The 20453-nt window shown below is 45.3% G+C and overlaps 1 protein-coding gene across 1 annotated transcript in view; it reads left to right on the forward strand.

Annotated features, from left to right (window-relative positions):
• CTNNBL1 (catenin beta like 1) overlaps positions 1–20453 on the forward strand; it is a 47452-nt gene that overhangs the window by 14007 nt on the left and 12992 nt on the right. Inside the window, exons 5-11 of the mRNA XM_069033988.1 lie at positions 663–760; positions 3003–3096; positions 3830–3921; positions 6479–6551; positions 6822–6880; positions 7564–7712; positions 12025–12206. Coding sequence (XP_068890089.1) covers positions 663–760; positions 3003–3096; positions 3830–3921; positions 6479–6551; positions 6822–6880; positions 7564–7712; positions 12025–12206 — 747 coding nt within the window. The remainder of the gene's footprint in view (positions 1–662; positions 761–3002; positions 3097–3829; positions 3922–6478; positions 6552–6821; positions 6881–7563; positions 7713–12024; positions 12207–20453) is intronic.

Below are 20453 nucleotides of genomic sequence, written 5' to 3' on the forward strand. Positions count from 1 at the left end.
CGTCTTGTCGTACAAGGGAGCTGTGCAGCAGGCAGGGGAGCTGTGTGTTATGCAGCCCAGAGTTAATGAGTGAAAATTGGGCTGGCAGAAGCTCTGCTGTTCCTGTGAGGGCTGCAGTTTGAGGAGCATGCTGCCCTAATTGGGCTGGGCAGAGGGGGGTGATGCTCCTGCTGCTGGCAGTGCCCTCGTTAGGTGTGTGTGTATGCAGGTTAGCAGGGCTATCACTGAGAGCAGAATACCCAAATCACATTATTATAACTCATTTCTTTTTGCTTGTGTTCAGTCTTGACAATGCAGGATGGTGCCTCGTTAGACCAACTCCAGCATGTTTGATTTGAAAAAAATAAGTAGCTACCATGAAGAAAAAGTAAAATTGCCTGATCCAGTAAGCACAGAATCACTTTTTTTTTTATCATTCCTAATTGTTTGGATTCCCTAATTTTAGTGCTTGTGGGGAAGGTCTGCTGCAGTAGTCTGTGTACTCTTGTGTCTGGTATCCCGTGCCCTGCTGCTGTGGTTGTAATGCGTTGTATCACCTCACTGGTAATGTATTGCCAGTTGCTTTGGGGTCGTGTCATGAACACACTGGCTGGCCTAAGAGCCATCTGCTATTGGTACTAAATGTGCCTGCCTCCCTGTTGGTTGTCCTTAACACCCAGCACATGTTTCCATAGCTGTGGTTGACTTGCTGCAAGAGCTGACTGATATTGATACTCTCCATGAGAGTGAAGAAGGAGCCGAAGTCCTCATAGACGCTCTTGTAAGTAGGAAACCCCAGATTATTTCAGTGCCTCAAAATCTGCCTCAGCCCAGCAATGAACACTGACCCATCCTGCTTTCTGCAGCTCTGGGTGTCTGTGCTGCCAACATCATGATGGAGATAGCCAGGAGAAGCCTGTTCTGAACCTGAGACCACAATGGGTGTTTTGAGTGAAATGCTGGAGTTTGGGGAGTGGGTAGTTGCACCATTTGCATGTTGTTGCACCACTTCTTTTTTGGAAGGAACACTGTCATATTGCAAAGTCTGTGTGGGCTGGGAGATTTTTTTGTGCAGGGAGGGAGAATGAAGTAATAATATTTGTGACTTGGACAGTGTCCCATTGAAAACAGGAGCTTTGTTTGCATTTCCCTTCTCTCTTGCAGAAAAGGGTGACCTGCGTTCACCCATGGAAAACTCAAGTTTGTGGCAGGGACTGTTACCCAAAGGACAGTGATGCTGCTGTGATCTTTCAGTCTCACCTCTTGAACAGGAGACTGGTTGTCTTCTACCCAGTAGCTCTTGTTTCAAGCCCAAAAATCTGGTCTTGAACTGGGGCATCTGTTGGTGACAGTGTGATTTTTTTCTTAACAAGAAGTAAAAACTTGGAAGTTTTCATGTAGCAGAGCAAATGAACTTTAAGGGTGGAGGAGGCTCCAGAAGTAAATTCTTTTGGCACAGAGAGTGAACCAACCCAGAAGATTACCTAGGTGGGTAGAAGATGCATTGGTTGGTATTAAGTGTTCCCTGCACAGTTAACTCTCTGAGTACCTCTTGACCTCTTGGAAAAGGATGGATTTCCCTTTTTCCTGGTGTTTGTGCTGGATGCCTCCTGCTTCCAGGCTGCAGAAGGGGAATACCAAACCCTCCAGAGAGGTGATGCCCAGCCAAACATGAGTTTTACAGGTCTGTCCTACCTTGGAGCTGGTGAATTGCTGCCTTTGAGGGTTGCTATGGCTGTGTCTGGTTCTGTAACTATTGTGTTGAATTTGGAAGATGGGGAATTACAGGTTTTCTTTTGTTTGCTTTGTTTGGCTGCTCTGTTGTCTCCTACAATCCTTCTTGTCCAGTCAGTATAATGTTACCTTCCAAAGGTTAATGATGGTGCTCAGAGCCCAGTTCTCCAGCTGGCCTCTGGGCTGTTGTTAATTACTCTGCCTTGGTGGAGAGATTTCTGGGTGAGTGAAATGGGAGAGAGGAGCTGCTAGAGAAGATGTTCTCTATAAAATATGTGGAGAGGTAGTAAATCAAGTGAAGTTCTTTCTCTGTTTTCATTGTCACCAGCCCACTGATAATAGCCATGTTTAGAGGTTTCATTGTCTTCCTTGAAAGAAACAAGTCAGGCCTATCTTGGGAGAAATGTTTAGATATCTGCTTTTTAGATTACTTTTTTTTTAAAGAAAGTAGATAAAAGGTTCTAGGGTATCTGAAGATGGTTGCACTGTATTCCACAGCATCCTGTATTTGTGTTTTTTCCAGATATTGACTGGGCCCAAAGCTGGTTAAGAGTGTTTGAATTGGTAATGTTATTTTGTTTAATGTTATTTTGTTGGTCCAAGCTCATGTCCACAATGGAAAGTTTGCCAGAGTCAAGCTGGACTCTATCCAATTCCAGTTTTAAAGGCGTATTTCGGGTGTGAGCTCTGTGATTCAGGGACTCTCCCCTTGCCCTGTCTGGTTTTCCTTAACTCACTGAAGTCAACTTGGTGCATTTGTCTTGACAGGATTTAAACAGAGGATTTCAGCTGGTGATTGTTCAGCTCTTGGGTTTGGATCTGTGGGTGTGAGCATTGTTCTGTCAGCTTTTTGTACCCGCTAGGTGGAAGGTCCAGCAGCAGTGTAGGCAGGCAGCAGTGACCAGCTGGGAGGGGAGCTGCTCACAGAGCTGACAGTTCTACCATCTGCAGTGGTTTGTGAGCCTTGTGCTTCAGAATTCTGAGGGCTGGTTCAGGAAATGAGATTGTGAACAAGGTGCATTTTTACCTCCTGATGCTTTTCTGTTTAATCTGAAACACAAAAGTTGTTTCATTAATTAGGAAAAACATAGCGACAGATTTACGTGATGATTCCTTCGCGATTTTACAGCAGGGTTGTTCATGTCTTCAGATCATGTCTGGCAGGGTATTTCAGTAGGGCTCACTGATTTTTTATTATTTATTAACCCTTCCACCCATTCTTTCTCCTTTGTATTTTTTTCAGTCTTATTTCTTATCTTTTTATCTTTCCCATGACCCCGGGGATTTAGGTGGAGGGCCAGGTTGTGGCCTTGTTGGTCCAGAATTTAGAGCGCCTGGATGAAAGTGTGAAAGAGGAGGCTGATGGTGTCCACAACACCCTGGGTAAGTGGCTGCTGCACAGCCCCTCGCTTCTTTCTGTGGTTTGTACCAAAGGTGGTGAGTTATCCCTCCCCTTCCTTCCCCCCCTTCCTCTTTTCCCCTTGGACTGCCAGCACTGCAGTACAGGATCTGGTGCAGCTTTTATTCAAGCACAGCTTGGAATCACTCGTCCCTGGAGCCAGAGTTTGTCGTTTGTCCCATAGCTGCATGAAAGGTGCCTCTTCCCAACCCAGTTGTGTTGGAAGGTGCAGGTATGTGGACCACTGCACTGCACCAGAGGCAATCACAGAACTGTTTAGGCTGGTAAAGCTCTCTAAGACCACTGAGTCCAGCTGTTAACCCAGCACTGCCAAGGCCACCACTAAACCATGTCCCAAAGTGCCACATCTACACGGCTTTTAAAAACCTCCAGGAAAGTGCTCCACTGCCCATGTATTTACTTTGTGCATATCTGCGAGCTATACTTTGTTTCTGTCTTAACAATATATTTAACTTTCAGGTGGTAAAACATTTGCAGTTCATGGAAAGACATAATTGCCTCTCTGCTCCCTGATCTTTGCACAGCACAGAACCATTGCAGGGTGTTCCCGTTGCTGGCAGTCAGACCATCACCCACTCCTTGCAGTCCTTCAGGATTGTAAATCTCCCAAGACTGTAAGAATGAGAGAGACTGGAAACATGACGTTAGGAACTTTTGGTGGGGAAAGCCATCTGTTTTCTGTGTCTTTCTTCTCAGGAATCGTGGAGAACATGGCAGAGTTCCGGCCAGAGATGTGCACGGAGGCTGCACAGCAGGGCCTCATGCAGTGGCTGCTCAAGAGGCTGAAGGTGAGCTGTTTTCCCACTTTGCTACTACAGATCAGTTAGCCCAAAATTTAGCTTAAGAAAAGCCAGTTTTGCTTGTGTGTGTGTTGTAAAAGCCCAGTTAAGGGCAAAAAGTTATAGTTCAGGGTCTGTGTCCTCGGCAGTTTTAGTTTAAAGAGACACACTTCGGTCTTGTCTTTATAAATGTCTTGCGGTAGAAATTGTCTCTTTAATCTTTTCATATGATTCATGCATGTTGGATTCCCATATGTTGGATTTCTATGTGTGAGATCTGTAGGAGTATAAAAGCTGACCAGTGAGAGGGGACAATAATATTAACCATTTAATGGCCTTTGCTTCCTGTGTTTCTAACACTTTTTTGAGTTTTAAGTGATGTCTGTGTTTAAATGCTGCTGAGGGCAGCTTTTGCTTTGAACTCAACTAAGTGCCTTTTAAATTAAAAGCTGCTTTTTATACACTGCATCCTGTGGCAGTGAGTTACATAGTTTAACTCAGTCTTGTGTGAAAATATGCCTAAACATTCACTGGAAAATGCTGTAGAAAAGGAATGGATAGTTCATCTGTCTCACAGAAATAGTAAAGGAAATACAGCAAAGAAATTCTGGCTGTTCTCTAACCTGTCAGTAAGGCATTAGCACTTCCGTGCTTAAGTGTCTGCATGATTAGAAAGCCCCTGAGTTCCAGAAATTCTCCATCAGCTGTGTAAGTGCAGGTACCCCTCTGTGCACTTCACATCCTTGTTAGCAAAAGTAATCTGTAATTTCTCACTCCAGGTAGTAACATAATTATGTCCTTTGCTTAAAAAGAAAAAGTGAAGTTAATTTTAGTCTTGTCAGGTAGGTACTGCTGCCTGCCTTGGAATTGCTGTGGCAGCTGAAAGAATGAGAAACTTGGGAAAGCAAAATAATTCCAACTAGGATTCCCCTGCTTGGTGCCACAGAACATGAATGCTCAACGGCATTCCAAGCTTGTGCAGGGTGTGTCTGTTGTATTCCTGGCTGTGTTATCCCTGGGTTTGGGTTGTGGGACCAGGCAGGGCTTTCTCTTGCCTGCACAGGGTTCTGGGGAGCTAATGAACCCCTCTTCAGGTACTTTGGCTCTTGGCAGTGCTTGGTCTTGAATCTCTCACCCTAACAGTGGTGTTTGGGATTAACCCAGGATCTCAGCAGCTGGGTAGAGCTGCTGTGGAATGTCTGTGGGATAAGTTTTAAGATCAGGGTTCTGTCTGGGCAGTGATAAGGACATCTGGCACACAGCACAGTAGATGAATTTGTTTCCTGACAACATTTCAGGTCTTATAATTAATTGTATTGTGACTGTCAGAGCTGCCTCAGATGGAGAGCTTATAGCTCTATTCTGCAAACATAAGCAGGGTTTGACCATGTGTGCAGTCTTGGGAGATCAGAATGTTGTTTCCCAAGATTTGCAGGGCAGCAGTTGGTCACCCCATGGCAGAAGCTGGCAGGGCTGTACAGCACCAAGCACTTTCCCCTCTCCTCCATGGTCCACTTGGAGGTTTCCCCTGGCTGCTGTAAATAATGTCCTCTGCAGAGTGGTTGCGGATCCTTTGGAATGAAAAGCTTTATTTAAAGCAATACTTGGTGGCATTTGTGGTCTTCCTGCTTTCCATGTTTCTGTGTGTTGCATGGTGCTTGCACACCATGCTCTGTTCCATGGCAGCAGGGTGGGATGATTGGCCCAGCAGCCCCACACAGGCAGGACTGTCCATCATGCTGCAGGGAGTTGTGTGTTTGGGGAAAAAACTGGGTGACAAATGCTATGTTTTAAGCCTAGGACTTCTGCTTTTTCCCTTCTTGAGCAGTGGAGTATAAATAGCTGGTAACTGATGATTTTTAAATTTGTTTTATTTTATGAATCCCTCAGTAAACCAGGTTCCATTATTATCTGATTGGTTAATGTTCAGTCTGCTTTTGTAGATGAAGGGTTTTGGGGTTTTTTTTTGGGGGGGGGGATTCAAATTCAGCATTTTGGTTTCATTGTGACTTCTTTAGCATATTTGAAGATGGAGGGAATATCTGAAATGGAAGTTATGTGATTGTGCAGGCAAAACCCATCTCACATTCTTCTGACTGTGACACTCTGATTCTCATACGAAACTCTGGCAGTTACTATTCAATGTTACTGTGATGTATGTTCTGAAATTCTGGTTTTGCTGACAGGCACAGACTTCCAGACAGGGATAAGTGCCATGCACCCACGTAACATTGTGGAAAATAATCACAGGAAAGAGATTCTGTGTGGCAAACAACTGGAGACTGTTTTAGGGGTTTTGAGCCAAGTTGACCAAACCTACGGATGTAGGGCCAAGTGAAGGGTCACGGTGGAGCTTCTGCCTGTTTGCATGAGCCCACATGCACCTCCCATCACCCCTGAATCAGAATTGTTACTGTTCTGTCACTGAGGAAAACTGCAGAATTACTGCAGTTGTGTTTTATTTTAAGTGCTGCTCATACATTTGGTGATTTGATTAATTTGTTCTTCAAATCAGTGAGATGCTGAGGGCCATGCCCTGATGGGTTTCTTGTTCCTTCCCCCACAGGCTAAGATGCCTTTTGATGCCAACAAGCTGTACTGCAGTGAGGTGCTGGCGATTCTGCTCCAGAATAATGATGGTGAGCCGTGCCTGCCATGTCTCTGTCAGTGAGGGCAGAATCCAGGCTTCTCTCAGATCACAGCAGCCCTTTTCTGCCTCCAGCTCACCTTTGCTCGCTTTGCTCTCCCCCATGTGCTCCCTTGCCTCCACCCTCTTTCTCTGCAGCTTTTGTGCTCTGTCAGGCTGTATTGATTTTGTTTGCTGATGTATCAGTGTTAGATGGCTGTAAAATCTGACAGTTAGCTTCATTTTTCTCTCTCTTTTCCCCCTTCCCCCCACCTCCGTCTAGACAACAGAGAATTGCTTGGGGAGCTGGATGGGATCGATGTGCTGCTTCAGCAGTTATCTGTGAGTAATTCCCACACGCCCTCTCTTCCATCGGGAGACTGCTGGGCTGGGTGGGAGGAGTGGAAAATATCTGGGGTGCAGGTGCTATCCTAAAAGTGCTTCATATTTGGTGAAGCATAGTCCCCAAATACCTTCCATGGGGTGTGTCATCCATGGTCACTGAGATTAATCCCTTTTGTAAAGATGTTAATGCTGAGGTACGCGGAAGTTAAATTATTACATTATCATTTCGTGGCAAGTAGGAGATAGGCAAGGTTGGAATTGGTCCATCTTCAGTGTGCTCTACTCCAAGGACAGGGCTGCCCATGTTTGAGCTGGCTGAAGGTAATGTGTTCATAGCTCACCTGTATTTCTTCAGGTAGTGCTGCCTGCAGCACCCTCAGGTATGAATTGTAAAGGAATTCTCTGGTAATCAGCTTATCCACATACCTGAGTGTGAATTTGCCCTTCCCCTTGGAGGCCTGTGTATTATCCTTTAAATCCTGCACCAGGCTGCTGCACATTTGTGGGTGCACAGTCAGGGCAGCAAAGGGTAGCAGCTACAGAGAGGATGCAGCAGTGACCTGTGTGATCACTGCCTGACACCTGTCAGGTGCTGGAGCTTTTGATACAAACTCTTCACGTGTGTTCTGCAACAGCACAGCCCAACCTTTGGGGGTAATTTTGCTTTGTTTGTCATTCAGGTGTTTAAACGGCACAATCCAAGTACAGCAGAGGAACAGGAAATGATGGAGAACCTCTTTGACTCCCTTTGCTCCTGCCTAATGCTCAGCTCCAATCGTGATCGCTTCCTGAAGGGTGAGGGTCTGCAGCTGATGAACCTGATGCTAAGGTACTCCATTAATATTGTGATTTCCTTCCTGCTTTTGATGTGCCAACACCTACTCTGGCTAGATATTTATGGTTTTATTTTAAAATTTCTGTGTTAGGATATCTGTCCGTCTTCTCTTGATTTTTTTTCCAGCAGGTAAGTGATTTGGACCTTCTCAGGCATGGAATCTCCGTTTTTTTGTCTTTGACTTAGTTTCCTAAGAACTCGGGTTGCCACAGTGGCTGCTGGAAAGTGGCAGTGCAGATGTTTCATCTAGAGAGAATGCTGTAGGTCAGGCCACTAACCCTCTAAGGATTTAAATAACCTCTGTGTGGGCAGGAGAGGACCTTTGGATGTCCCTTGTGAAAACGTTTTTCCTTTTGTTCCCCAGTTCACACTCCACTGTGTTGTGTAGCCTCCTAGCTGCTGAATTTTTGTGGATGCTGATACAAAAATTACTTTTGTGAATGGGGCCTAAGTTTGCATTTCTTGTGCTGTGCTTTGTCACACCCTGAACTTCTGGGGCTTCTCTGCTCTCTCTTCACTTTTCCTTGCTGGCCTGGCACCGAGTTGTGTCTATTGGGCTGTCTGGCTCCCCAGAGCTGCGGGAGGGCACAGCGGGCTCTGTCTGGCTGTCCCCAGCGTGCCAGGCTGTGTGCTGACGGGTTAGCAAACACCAGCCAGGAATGCTGAGCTCCTGCAGCTCAGGGCTGGGGAATGTGCGGCAGCGGGGAACTGAATAAATAACCCAACGTGGATTATTCAAATAGGAACGCTGGGTTTTCTTGAGGCTAATTAAGGAAAAGCTCTAAAACTAAGAACAGGAGGGAGGCCTCCCTCTGCCTGGAGTCCTAAGCTGCTAAACCAGCCTTGCAGAACTAATTAGTTGGAGTTCTTGTGCCATGTGGGTGGGACTCAGTGTTTGGATTTTTAAGAGCTTTTTACCCATTTTTTGACTCTACTGTTTACCACTCTCTGCACCAGGATCTGAGCTGGAAAATTATGACAAGAGGAAAATATCTCCTTGGCTGCATTTTGCCCCCCACAGTAGTTGCAAAAGGGTTGGGAGGGACAGAGTGTGATGGATCTGTCAGCAGCAACTCTGCCTGATGGACAGCGTTTCCAAGGCCTCAATCTGTGGATTCTACGGTTTGAGTGGGATTGGTAGAGTGATTGTGGGAAAAAAACCTAACAATTCACAGAATTTGTTCTATAAGCTTCTGTCACTACTGTCCTCAGGCATGTACTATACTGACAGCTGATTATTTTATATTTTTTTAAACTTTTCTAATCTAGTTCAAGTGCTTAGAAGCTCTCACAGGTGCTCAGTTTTTCTTGGACAGAGGGACTTAGGTGACAACAATCTGTTGTTGTAAATAGTGAATGTGATATGTGAGTGGGAGTGGATGTGGATAGCTGTGATTTGGAGCTGCACAGCTGTATCTTCTTGATACCTTCATGATAAACAGCAGAGAACAGACATGCCATTCAGTTGTGATTTGCCACCTTGCCCACAAACAAGGCAGAATATTTTTCTCTCCTGTTGGTATCCTCTGAAGGCTGGGGGCGCAGAGATCTGTTATTTTTTGGTTTTACTTTGGAGGTGTTTAATCACTGTACCACAGCCTGTGCAGATGAAAGGACAAATAGGCAAAGTTGAAAGTGTATTGACATGATGTGAGATAGATAAGCTGTGTGAGAATAAAGATATCAGGCTTGAATCTCCATTACTGTCGTAGGGAACACTGCATTCTCTGTCTGGTGCTGCCCGATCCATCCAGCCAAGTCGTTCCATTATTGATGGTTGTGTGCACACAGACCTGCAGAGAGCTGCAGCAGCTTTCGATGAGTATTTAATGTGCTCGTGATATTCCTACAGATAGTCATGAGAACAGGATGGCTTCTGTTGTGCTGAGCCTTAAAATGTGTGGCCAACAGCAAAAGGTGATGTTGTATCGTGTGAACTTCTGGTTTATGGGGAGACAGCGGTAATGCCTGAAAATGAGCCCGATGTGGCTGATGTGCCTCATGTGCATGTCCATGGCCAGACTGGTCCTGGATTCATGCTGTGGTCTGGGACTTGCAGTTGGCCCTGAAGGAATTGGGGCTTCACCAAGCAGGTACATGGGAGGTGAGCAGAGGGTCTGGGAGAAGAGCAGGTTGAGAGGGATAAAGCTGGTGACAGCAGGAGTGAAGGAGGAAATTTGGAAGCAGAATGAGAGCAGGGCTATATATAATTATTTAATTATTATATTTATGTAGCATCTTTATAAAAAACAAGATGGTTTATCAAGGAAGTAGCCACCAGCGGAAAGTTTAGAAGGGTCCCGTAGAATTAAACTAAATTTTCTTTTTAGGTCAGGAAGTACTTTTTAGTGCTCAATCCCTCAGTCTTGCCTTAGTAACCTAACTGCAGTTTGGTCAAAATAGAGGAAAACAGACTTGTCCTGTCAGCTCCCTGGTGCACACTGACAGGCAGCTTATTGCTTTGGCTGTAGAGCTGTGTTGGGTTTGAGGAGACGCAGCCGCACCGCTCCCGGGGGATGCGTCAGGGAGATTCTCTCTTGCTCAGGGAAAATGTTGTGTGGCTTTCCCAGCCATGAACTGAGGAGCATGTGTATGCACAGAGACAAATAACAGCCCAGGGAGCTCACAGGGACCTGCATCACTTGGGCTGCACAGTGTTCTGTCCTGCAGCTATGCTGGGACTTTTCTTGACCCTCAAGAAAAGCTTTTGTTTCCTATACAGTAAAACAAGGTGAAAACAGACAACTCCATATGGCTCCCTGAAGCTTTTCTGCAGCTATTTCAGGGTAAATTTTTTAATGATTCTTAAAATCTTTTTATGTTTTCTTGTCCTGCTGTTCCTAATGACCCCTAGAAACACGAACTGTCTCTTTACTAAATGTTCTGGTTAATTAAACGGAACCATTTTATGCACACTTTTCCCAGGAAGTCTAGTGTTCTGCTTTTACTGGTATTTTGGAAAGTTAGAGGCTCTGTTCTGCTAATGTGGAAAGTCCAAATAATGTCAGCACCTCTTCTTTTTGAAATAATAGGTGCACCAAAAGAAGTGTCTCAGATGGAAAGGTGTTAAAAGGAGGAAAACAATGGTCAGTGAATGAAGTTGTAATTCAGAGTTCCCATGAACACTGAGGCCCCTCCCCATTTGGTGATTCTTATGTTTGCTTGTATGTGAATTAGTGTTCAGCTAAAAGTTCCCTCAATAAGCACAGATGAGACTAAGATAAACTACTTGCCCTCTGGCAGAATAAATATTTCAAATAAAATCAACTCCAGACAGTCCAGGCAAGCAGCTATTGATCTCTAAAAGCCTGAACTTAAACCCAATGAATATTCCAGAGCTCAGCCCTGCGCAGCCTTCCTAAATGCTGATCAATATGCAATTACTTCCCCTGAAAACATTTCTGGTATCATCTGGCCTAAGGAGTACTTTATTTTTAGTTCTCTGTAGTGGGGGTGTGGGGGTGCCAAACCACCCTCCTGCACAGCCCTTGGCTGGTGGAGGAAACTCAGAGTCCAGCTCCACACGGTGCCCTCCCACCTCAGGGTTGAAAGTGCCTGTGGCTGCACTGGGCAGGGTCACTTTCTTTCAGGCTGGGGTGTTCATGTGTGGGTGTTTTAGTTTGTGTGATGTTAGGGGCTCATGAAGTTGGGTCTCTGCAGGGAAGTTGTTTTCCACAGCTCTCTGGGAGCTTTGAGGATCATTTTCAGGGCATCCCTGTGTTACTGGTGTGAGTTACTGCCACCAACATTCTGAACTGGCATTAAAGCAGAAGACCCCAGAGTCTGTCTGCCTCCTTCCATTGTGTGGTTCCTGGTGATGGGGTTTCATTATAGATGACACAGCTATGTTCACCAAATTTACTCCTTTATTAAATTAAACTATTGTTAGATCTAAATCCTGATCTTTTTGGTGTGATAGTGTTTGCCTTTTGTATCCAACCCAGCCTCCCCTTCTGTTTTGTGCCAGTGTTTGTAAAGGAGTGAAGAAATACCTTCTTCAGTAGCCAAGAAATAAGAAAATAAAACCATGACAATAAAATACATAAAATGAAATAAAAACAGAAAATAAAAAGAGATAAAGGACATTAAAAAAGAAATAACCAAGACAATATTCTCAGCCACAGTTTTGAAAAGAGTTATTGTTGATACAATGTTTTGCCTTCTAGAAGAAAAATCTTGCTTAGAGCTTGTGCTCGGACTCTTCATCTTTTCCTTGTCGTGTTCCTTTCCCTTGTCTCTTTAAAGTAGGGTGCTCCAAAGCTCCTCATGTCCCTATACAATTTAATTTGCCTCTTTCTTTTCACAGAGAGAAGAAGATTTCCCGCAGCAGTGCCCTGAAGGTGCTGGACCACGCCATGATCGGACCAGAGGGCACAGACAACTGTCACAAGTTTGTGGACATCCTTGGGCTGAGAACCATCTTCCCTCTCTTCATGAAATCACCCAGAAAGATAAAGAAAGTTGGAACAACTGAAAAAGAACATGAAGGTGGGTGTGCTTCCAGATCCTTCTTATTGCCATGGAGGGAGTGAATGGACAGCCAATGTCTGAAAAGTACCTGCAGGGAGGAGGGAAAGGCACAGCACCCATCTTCTTAGGGCTCCTCCTGCAGCTTTCAGGTCTGGATGTCCAGCCTGCTGCTCCCTGTCACAGCTAGCTGGCTGTTGAGGGCACACTTGTCCTGCTTGTTTTGGTATCAGCAGCTCCTGGCGATCCCATTTCATGTGCTGTTAATAAGTTATTTTACTCCTGTAGAGTCTGTTGTTTGAAGCTCTTACTCTGATGCAAAACTCTTTTGAAAAGAGTAATGAGGCAACTACAAATGTCACCTCAAAAGCAGTGTTTTCATGGCTCTGAGCACTGAAGTGTGACTGGATGAACATCAGGCATTGCAGAAATAAACTGCATTGCTTTTGAAGTTGCTTTTTTTTTCTTTTTATATTTTTTAACTCTCTACCCTGGAAAACTCTGCTTTAACAGAGATCTGCTGTGGAATAAAGCTGCGATTACTGTGGGACCTTATGCTGAGCTGAGTGGTCAGTCCCTCCTGCTCCTGGCAACATTGCCCTTCCCATTTTGTTGGTCATTGACTGTCTTGGAAGAAACTTTAAATACTGCCAGTGATGCTTAAGGTTTTGTGCCATTTGATTGCTCAGCTCAGTTCTACAGAGGGTGAATATTGTCAAAAGCTGAAGAGGTGTGAGTGGGTCTCAGACATGCCTAGGATCTATCCTGAGCTCTTGCAGCAAACCAAGTGAAAGTGGAAGGAAACAGCAACAACATGAGAGCTCTAAACCCAAATCCCCTGCTTTGGGACTGTCCTGGCAGCTTAGGTGGGACTCAGGTGTTCTCCCAAGCCCAGGAGGGAGGTGCTGTTCCTTCAGAGCTCTCTGGGTGCTGGCTAAGGCACCAGCTGGGACTGAGCAGCTCCTTTCTCTGGCAGAGCTGCTGAACTGGGGACAACTCCCTGGGCATCTGTTTGTCCTCCCTCCTGAGGACAAGGAATGGGCAGTGGCATGGGCTGGGCATATGTGTGGCAGTGGCTGCTTTCATGGCACAGGTGGAGAGCAGGGGCTCACCTGTCACCCAGCCCCAGAGCAGTTCATGCACCAGCTGACAGTTCTGATCACTTTATCTGCCTTGTGTTGTTTGTCTTGGGTAGATAATAGTGAGGGGGAAATGCTGTCGTGTGGTCTGGGGTTTATGTAATGGACTTGCAGGGACAGGTTTGGTTTCTGTAGGTTTTGTAATAAAAATTGCAGGTTTATCTAATAAAATATGTAGTTGTACTTCGATGGATTTAGGGGATGTTTTGAAATTTTCATTTGCAATGTGGAAGTGAGGTTTGTTTAATTCTTCTTACTGAGAGAAAGCTTCAGTGGGAATAGGAGATTCTGGATAGAGATCTGAGTCTGTGGCTCATGCCATTGACTTAATTTTTCAGTTTTGGAAAGTGAGCTAATCTCTGTCTCATCTGCTTCTTCTGGAGACTGCAGTTGATACCTGTGTGCAGTCCTGGCTGCTGTGAGGATTAGTCTGGAAAGCCCTGACAGGGTCAGTTCCTGACTATTTCTGTGATAGTGTGAAAAGCCAATCTGCCCTCAGGAAAATGGAGCGATCCATGCAAACCGGCTTTGTATCACACCTCTGTCTCATTAACATGCAGAAGAAATGGAGAACATTAAGATGAGTCCAGAAATCAGTTCTATTAAAATAAACTCTCCCTAAAAGGCTGTGGTAGTAAGTCCAATTTTCTTTGTTTTGCATCACTGGGCAGGTGAGTTACTGAATTTCTAATGACAGGAGGTAATAGAGATGTTCAGCAGGGTTCCCTGGGGCCTGTCACGCCGTGGTCCTGACACAGTGTAAGCAGCACAGTGTGTGCTTTTACTCTGCTGAGTGTTGCCCCAACCATGCACTAGTTGCTCCTTGGGGGGAACATGGCACAAGCTCCTGGGTGCCTCTGGCTTTAAGGGAAATGGTGCAGGTGTGGCATGATGGAACTGGTTCCCTCTGTGCTGTTCTGGTCCTAGGAACATGCTGCTTGTTGCTTATCTCTGTTTATTGATCAAAAAGAACGCTACTGTTCAGTCTGCTCTTGTCATCTTTTCTCATAAAAACTTTATCCTGTGTTCAATCTGTTTTTTTAAAAATTAATTAGAACAATCTTCTATTGGGAGAGCTTTCATGTGTATGCCAAATGGAGGAAGAGATTCCTTTAAAGGATTCTCTGGAATGGCTTTGCAGCAGTGGCATCAGTATTTATTTAAAGCAGCTCTGAGGAGCTGGGCTGTGCTCGCCTTCTCTGCGTTGCTGCTGGGGTGCTGCTCTCGGGGTGGGCACCCCAGGCTGTGCTGTAAAGCACGAAATCCTCAGTGGACTCTGAAACCTGGGGCCTAATTACAGCTGCCTAAAAACCAACCTTGCTAAAATGCTCCAGCACTGGGTGAGGTACCAAACAGCTCTGCCTGTCCCTCTGTCCCTTTGTCTGCAGTGGCTGAAGTGCCACCAGGCTCGGGATCCTGGCACCTGCTGTGGCTCCAGGTGCTTCACCTTTCCCAGGACATCCAGTGCTCAATCTCTAGAGCACCAAATCTTCTGTATGTATGTGATGGTTGCAGGAAAATATCCCCTTGTCTTTATTTTATAGCAGTGTTGCTATTTACATAAGAGATAGTCTATAAAACCATGTTTGTTTTATTGTCTCTAAGGCAGTGTTCTGAATGTGACAAAATAATACCTTGGTGAAAAAAAATCTCAACGTGACTTGCTGAGCATTTATTTATTGCAGAAATTTATAATCCAAATTAAATTTGATAAAAGTAACTTCTCTGTAATGTATTTCTTCCTTTCTAAATGCTAGCATAAAGGTGTCAGTGCTGGTTAGCTACATTTTAAACACTGTCAGTGTTTAAAAATTATTTTACTCTAGGGAGCCTGTGAACAATTTAAATCCAAACTGCACGTATTTATGCTTTATGTACACTATGTAATTAGGAAAAAAGAAAGAGAAAATTTCTTAACCATCTTTATGGATGATCTGAGCCTGAAGATTGGGCCTGTGGTGTCTAACTGAGTACGCATTATCTACACTTGAATTTTGCCTGTGTTTGTACAGATCATTATATTAGGATATTAGGTTTGGGAGAAAAAACTCGTTGGAAGCAATTTCCCTTTTTCTGAGGCAGTGAAGCAACTCAAACCAGAAATATTTTGCAGCTGAAGACAGAAATGGCTCAGAGTTTTCCTGTCTGTGGGGCTGTAATACTCATGTGAGTGCCCAGGTGTGTTGGACAGCCAGAAGGAGAACCAGCCTGGCTGTGTAGGGGGTGCCGTGTCGTGGTTGTGTGTTGTGAGTGGGTTGAACAGAGGCGTCCCTTTAGTGTCTGTGATTGCAGGGGATGGACAGGAATCTGGCTCTGGGTGGTTCTTGGCATAAATAGAGGGTAAGATTTTAAATAACACTTCAGTGTTGTGACTTCTGAAATGTGGGGGGTACTGTATGATTATCTGCATTCCCAAAACCTTCGTGTTGCAGAGCTGAGGGTCAGGGTGTCATCCCTGTCCATGAGGGTGCAGTAGCTTTCAGCACAGTCAAGTCACAGTGTTGGATGCTGGCTTGAAATTCTTGAACAGTCTCAGTGAGCTAAAAATGGAGAAAACACAAATTCCTCCTAAATTAGAGAGTCTGTAGTGAAGCAATCATAGCTGGCTCGACAGGCTGTATATCCTCCTGCTCTTTCTCAGGATGGTTATTTGCAGCCGAGTTTTGCTCACTTGGAGAGTGTAATGAACTATAAAAGAATGTTTGTCCAATTCATCTTCATTTAAATGCCTTCTCTTGTCTTAGATGTCAGTTTTAGTTAGGAATGCTTAATTTGATAACCTGAGAATTAGTTCAGCGAATTTCCAAAGGAGAATTCCTGTTGCCTGGGTATTTTGGTTGTTTGCCCTCTATCAATAATGAAGCCTCTTTTGGAGAGCCTCAGCTATACCTTACCTTTAGAAACAACAACAAAACCCATTTCTTAGTAAATACACTTTTACTCCTTTGTGATGTGCACTAAAGGCAGCAGTGCCCTTGGAATGAATGTCTGCTGCAGAACCAGGATCCCTGGGCATGGGGAAGTGAATAGGCAGCAGCAGAAACGTGGCCTGATAAGGAGTTATCGGTATTAACTGAGCACCCTCTGCCAGCCAGTGGTCTTGAGGAGTGAGCACCCGACGAAGGCATCAGTCTGTTTAAACAGAGCTTTATTATGCCAATTTGTTATTTCACCATCACCATCCGACAGGAACCTGTGATTTGAGTGAGCCATGATGCTGAGAACAGAGTTAAATTTATCTCAATTAAAGTGAGCGTGCTCTGTTGCAAGAACATCAGAAAAATAAACTTTCTCAGTCAATAGAAAGAATTTTGTTTTACGTTCAGCTTGATGCTGGATCCAGCTTACCGGGGCTGTTGCATGTGGAGCTTTTCCAATCCTCCCAGGCCTCCCTTCACCCATCCATAAAATTGGTGTTTCTTGCTTGTATCAGTGTTTTAAGATAAAATTTTTCTTGGCAAAATGCAGTGATACTTGAGTGGGTTACTTTTCTGAAATGCAGATTATTAATGCACATGAAAGCAAGTCAAGTTATCAGATGCTACACCATTGGAATAGCATGTCCCAGTGTCACCTATAATACTGGGATGGGCCAGTGGCTTCATCCAGGTTTCCCAGCAGCCATGAAGCCAGAGTTGGGCGTGTAGGAGGGGTAGAAGTATCTCAAAGAACTGTCTTGCTTTTTTCTAGTATTTTCCTGCTTCTAATTAGAAACTACAATTTATCTTAAGCGTTCTTTACAAGACAGAAGGCTCTTAAATGTGTGCTGCTGGGTTCACCAGCTCATCCTGCTTGGCCTCCAACGGGCTGCTGTCCCTGGCATCCAGAACTGCCTGCTGTCCCCTTCCTGCAGGATTATGCTTGCCTCCTCTTCCTCACTGTGGAGCTTCCTCCCCTGCCAGGCAGATGTCCATTATAATGAGATGTAAAAAGAAAAAAAAAGTGGGGTTGGGGATAATAAAGGCAGAGGAGTGTAATGTTACAGCTTGATTTGACAGGACCTCCTGCTGTTGCAGCTGCCAGTGCCAGGCATGGAATAGATTAATCTGTATTCCAACACACCGAGCTGAAGTCAAGATCGATCTAATTAGGGTGTTTTAAACACTGCTTGCATGCTGAAGTCTCTGTGCCTGTCTGGAGAGGGAAAGGCTCCTGAGAGCTTGAGGTGATCCTGAGCTAAGCAGGACCCTGGTGCTGCTGCGGGAAGCACATGGGATATGACCTCCTAAAGCCAGGGATGTGTCTGGCATGGTGCCCTGCAGGATTGGGATCATGGGGAGCTGTCCATGGGGCAGCAGCAGTGCTACTGGCAGATGAGAGAAAGAGAAGCCTCCCATCTTCCCACATCCATGAATTGAGAGGATTTTGGGATGTTTGCATGAAACAAGTTGTTCTTGATGCATAGTAGCTGCCAGCTGGTACCTGTTACTTATGTGGTGCTGAGTGCGGCTCGGTTTGCTGTTTGCTTCTCAAAGGAATCACATTTAGTCATTCTTTGAAGTGAGGCTCGGCTGCAACCTCTGCCTCTGGCCTTGTCTGTGTCCTCCTTGGAAGTGATGTGTTTTGTGCAGGTGATGTGGACTTTGGCTGAGTCTTACATTCTTATGGAGAAGGTCCCAGAATATTCCGTAGCAGGGAAGCTGCCTGTGGCTTCACCCCGGGGCAGTGCGCAGCTGGTGGCCTCTGTCTGCACTGAGATTAAAGCCAGGCAGCTGCAGGTTCTGCATTCTGGGGGCTCAGAACAGCATCAGCTACTCACCGTTTCCCAAAGGAGATCTGACCCTGAGCAAATACTGTGGTTACGGCTTTTAAAGTGTTGCATTTGTGAGATGGAGATTGGGTCAGTCCATGGGGAAATGGTGAGACCCCATCCTTGGGACCCTGCACCCCAAGGTTAGCGTTTCTCCCTTTCCATGGCCATGCAAACACTTTAATCCACTGAATCATGGATTCAGCCTCTCATCCCATCAAGCTTTGCCCTCATTTTGGCCAGTGTCCTTGCCCATGGATGTTGTTATTTATTGGGCCAGGACTTGCATTACGACATAACCTTGATTTTGGGGTGCGACATAAAACATACTAGTACATTATTTTTCAGGAAGCTGATAAAAAACCAGTTTAGATCGTTCAGAAATATCTCTGTAAAATATTTATTTGAACATTTTGGCTAGGCAGCTAAATATTTCCTGGATTTTCTGCAGTGATGTTGAAAGAACAACCTTGTTCTCAAAACCTGTGTGTCAGCTCCTTTAGACTTGTCAGTAGTTTTAAAGATTTTATTGATAAAATGGATAAATATCTGCATATGACCACCAAAGCAAAAATGATGGCTAAAATACATTTCCTAGTAAAGGAATATTGGAAAAAAGCAATGAAGATAGATCATTGGTGAGAATACTGCTACTAAAATGCTGCGTCAACACTTCCTAAAAAAGGTTGGGGAAAAAAATAGTGTGACATATACAGAATGCTGGCTTCTTCCTAAACCAGCAGAGCATATGTTGGCATATATGGGGAAAAAAAAAAATCTTCATTTTATTGAATTTCTTTCACCTTAAGAAAATGGGATCTTGCAAGAACTGGAAGGTTTTTACAATACTTTTAATGTCAACACTTAATTTGGCATCGCTTTTTGTGGAGTAACAGTTTCTGTGCAGTGAGAGCGTGCGCTGACACCCCCGGAGCCATCCTTCACCCCCGTTAGCCTGTCGGAATGACGGAGCAGCCACACGGTGCGGCCACCCGATAAACCTGTTATCTGCCTGCTCCTCCTGCCGGCAGCGCTCCCAATCTCCTTGGAACATGAAAAATTGACACCACCTCAGGCAGAAATCTGTTTCGAAAAGGAAGCTCCATTTATAAGCAGCTAATGAAATGGGGGGGGTGCGTGCACGCCTGTGCAGCCTCTCCTCGTGCTGCCCTTGTGCAGGATGCAGATAATCCGTGCAGCAGGGAGCACAGACACCCTGGCCAGGCAGCCTGTGTGCCTTCACCTTCCAGGGCCCAGGCAGTGGGAGCAGGAGCTCCTAGCAAACACAGCGGTGTTGCTCATTCTTTGTGCCGGACTGACTGATCAAGGCTGCTCCTGGATTCAGGCTAGGCAGCACTGGGGAAGTGCATGGTGTGACAGCAATAAGGTGGTGATCCCGCTCCTCTGCACGCCGTTTCCCCCTCAGAAAATACCAAATCTTGAGGCCCCATTGCTCCCCACCACCATGAGTGAGGAAGTCATTTCTGGCCATTGATCTTCATCAGTCTTAATCAGCAAGATTACAATGAGGACATCTTGGAGAAGCTAGGTGGTCTTCACCAGGTCTGTGTTTAAAGCAGACCTGCAGGTGGGAAGTAGTACTGGCTGGTTTGGAAAGGGAAGGAGACTCAAGCCCTTCTCCTTTGCTTTGCATTGCTGTGCTTGGGCTCAAGGCGAGTGGCTCAGTCACCTCTCAGAGTGGTGGGACATTGACACAGGTGTCTCCTGTGTGCTTGCAGCCTTGACTTTTTACTTGCCTCCTTGGTTTGTGCTGAAAAATATGACGCCCAAGTGCAACTGAGAAGACTGTAAACATGTTTATTTGGTCGTTTGTGGTTTGTTGTGGCCTATTTATATTCATTGATGGGATTTTCTGTAAATGAAAGTGGTTGGTTTGAGAATTTTTCCACTAGCTCATACCACTTCAGTCTCTGCAGGAGCATATTCTTTCTACAGCTCTCTTGTTTCGTAGCTGTCCTAGCCTTGGTGACCTGAGGGTCATTTGGGTGACGGTGCTGGCTTTGGCCAGGACTCCTTTAGGCCCAAAAGAGGAGGCAGCATGTGGTGCCTTTAGGCTGTGATGGAGGGTCCCAAAACATGTGTCCCGCCAGGCAGGCGCACGTCCTGGGGAGGAAACCAGAGTGGAACCTGTGCTCTGTGTAAGTTGCTTTAGTTCCCTGAGGCAGAGGAGGAGGAGACCTCACTGGCTGGGCCAGCATGAGGGGCTATCTGTGCTCCCTGCAAACATGTCTTGTGGCTCTCACCACTGCTCTGTCTCCTCTCACCATGATGGGAAGGAACCAGGGTTCTGCTTATCAACAGCTACACGCTGGGGTGTTAATAGTAAATTTAACGGCATGTTACAGAGGGAAATAAGCT

The sequence above is a fragment of the Aphelocoma coerulescens genome, chromosome 20, assembly GCF_041296385.1.
Source record: "Aphelocoma coerulescens isolate FSJ_1873_10779 chromosome 20, UR_Acoe_1.0, whole genome shotgun sequence".
Lineage (NCBI taxonomy): Eukaryota > Metazoa > Chordata > Aves > Passeriformes > Corvidae > Aphelocoma > Aphelocoma coerulescens.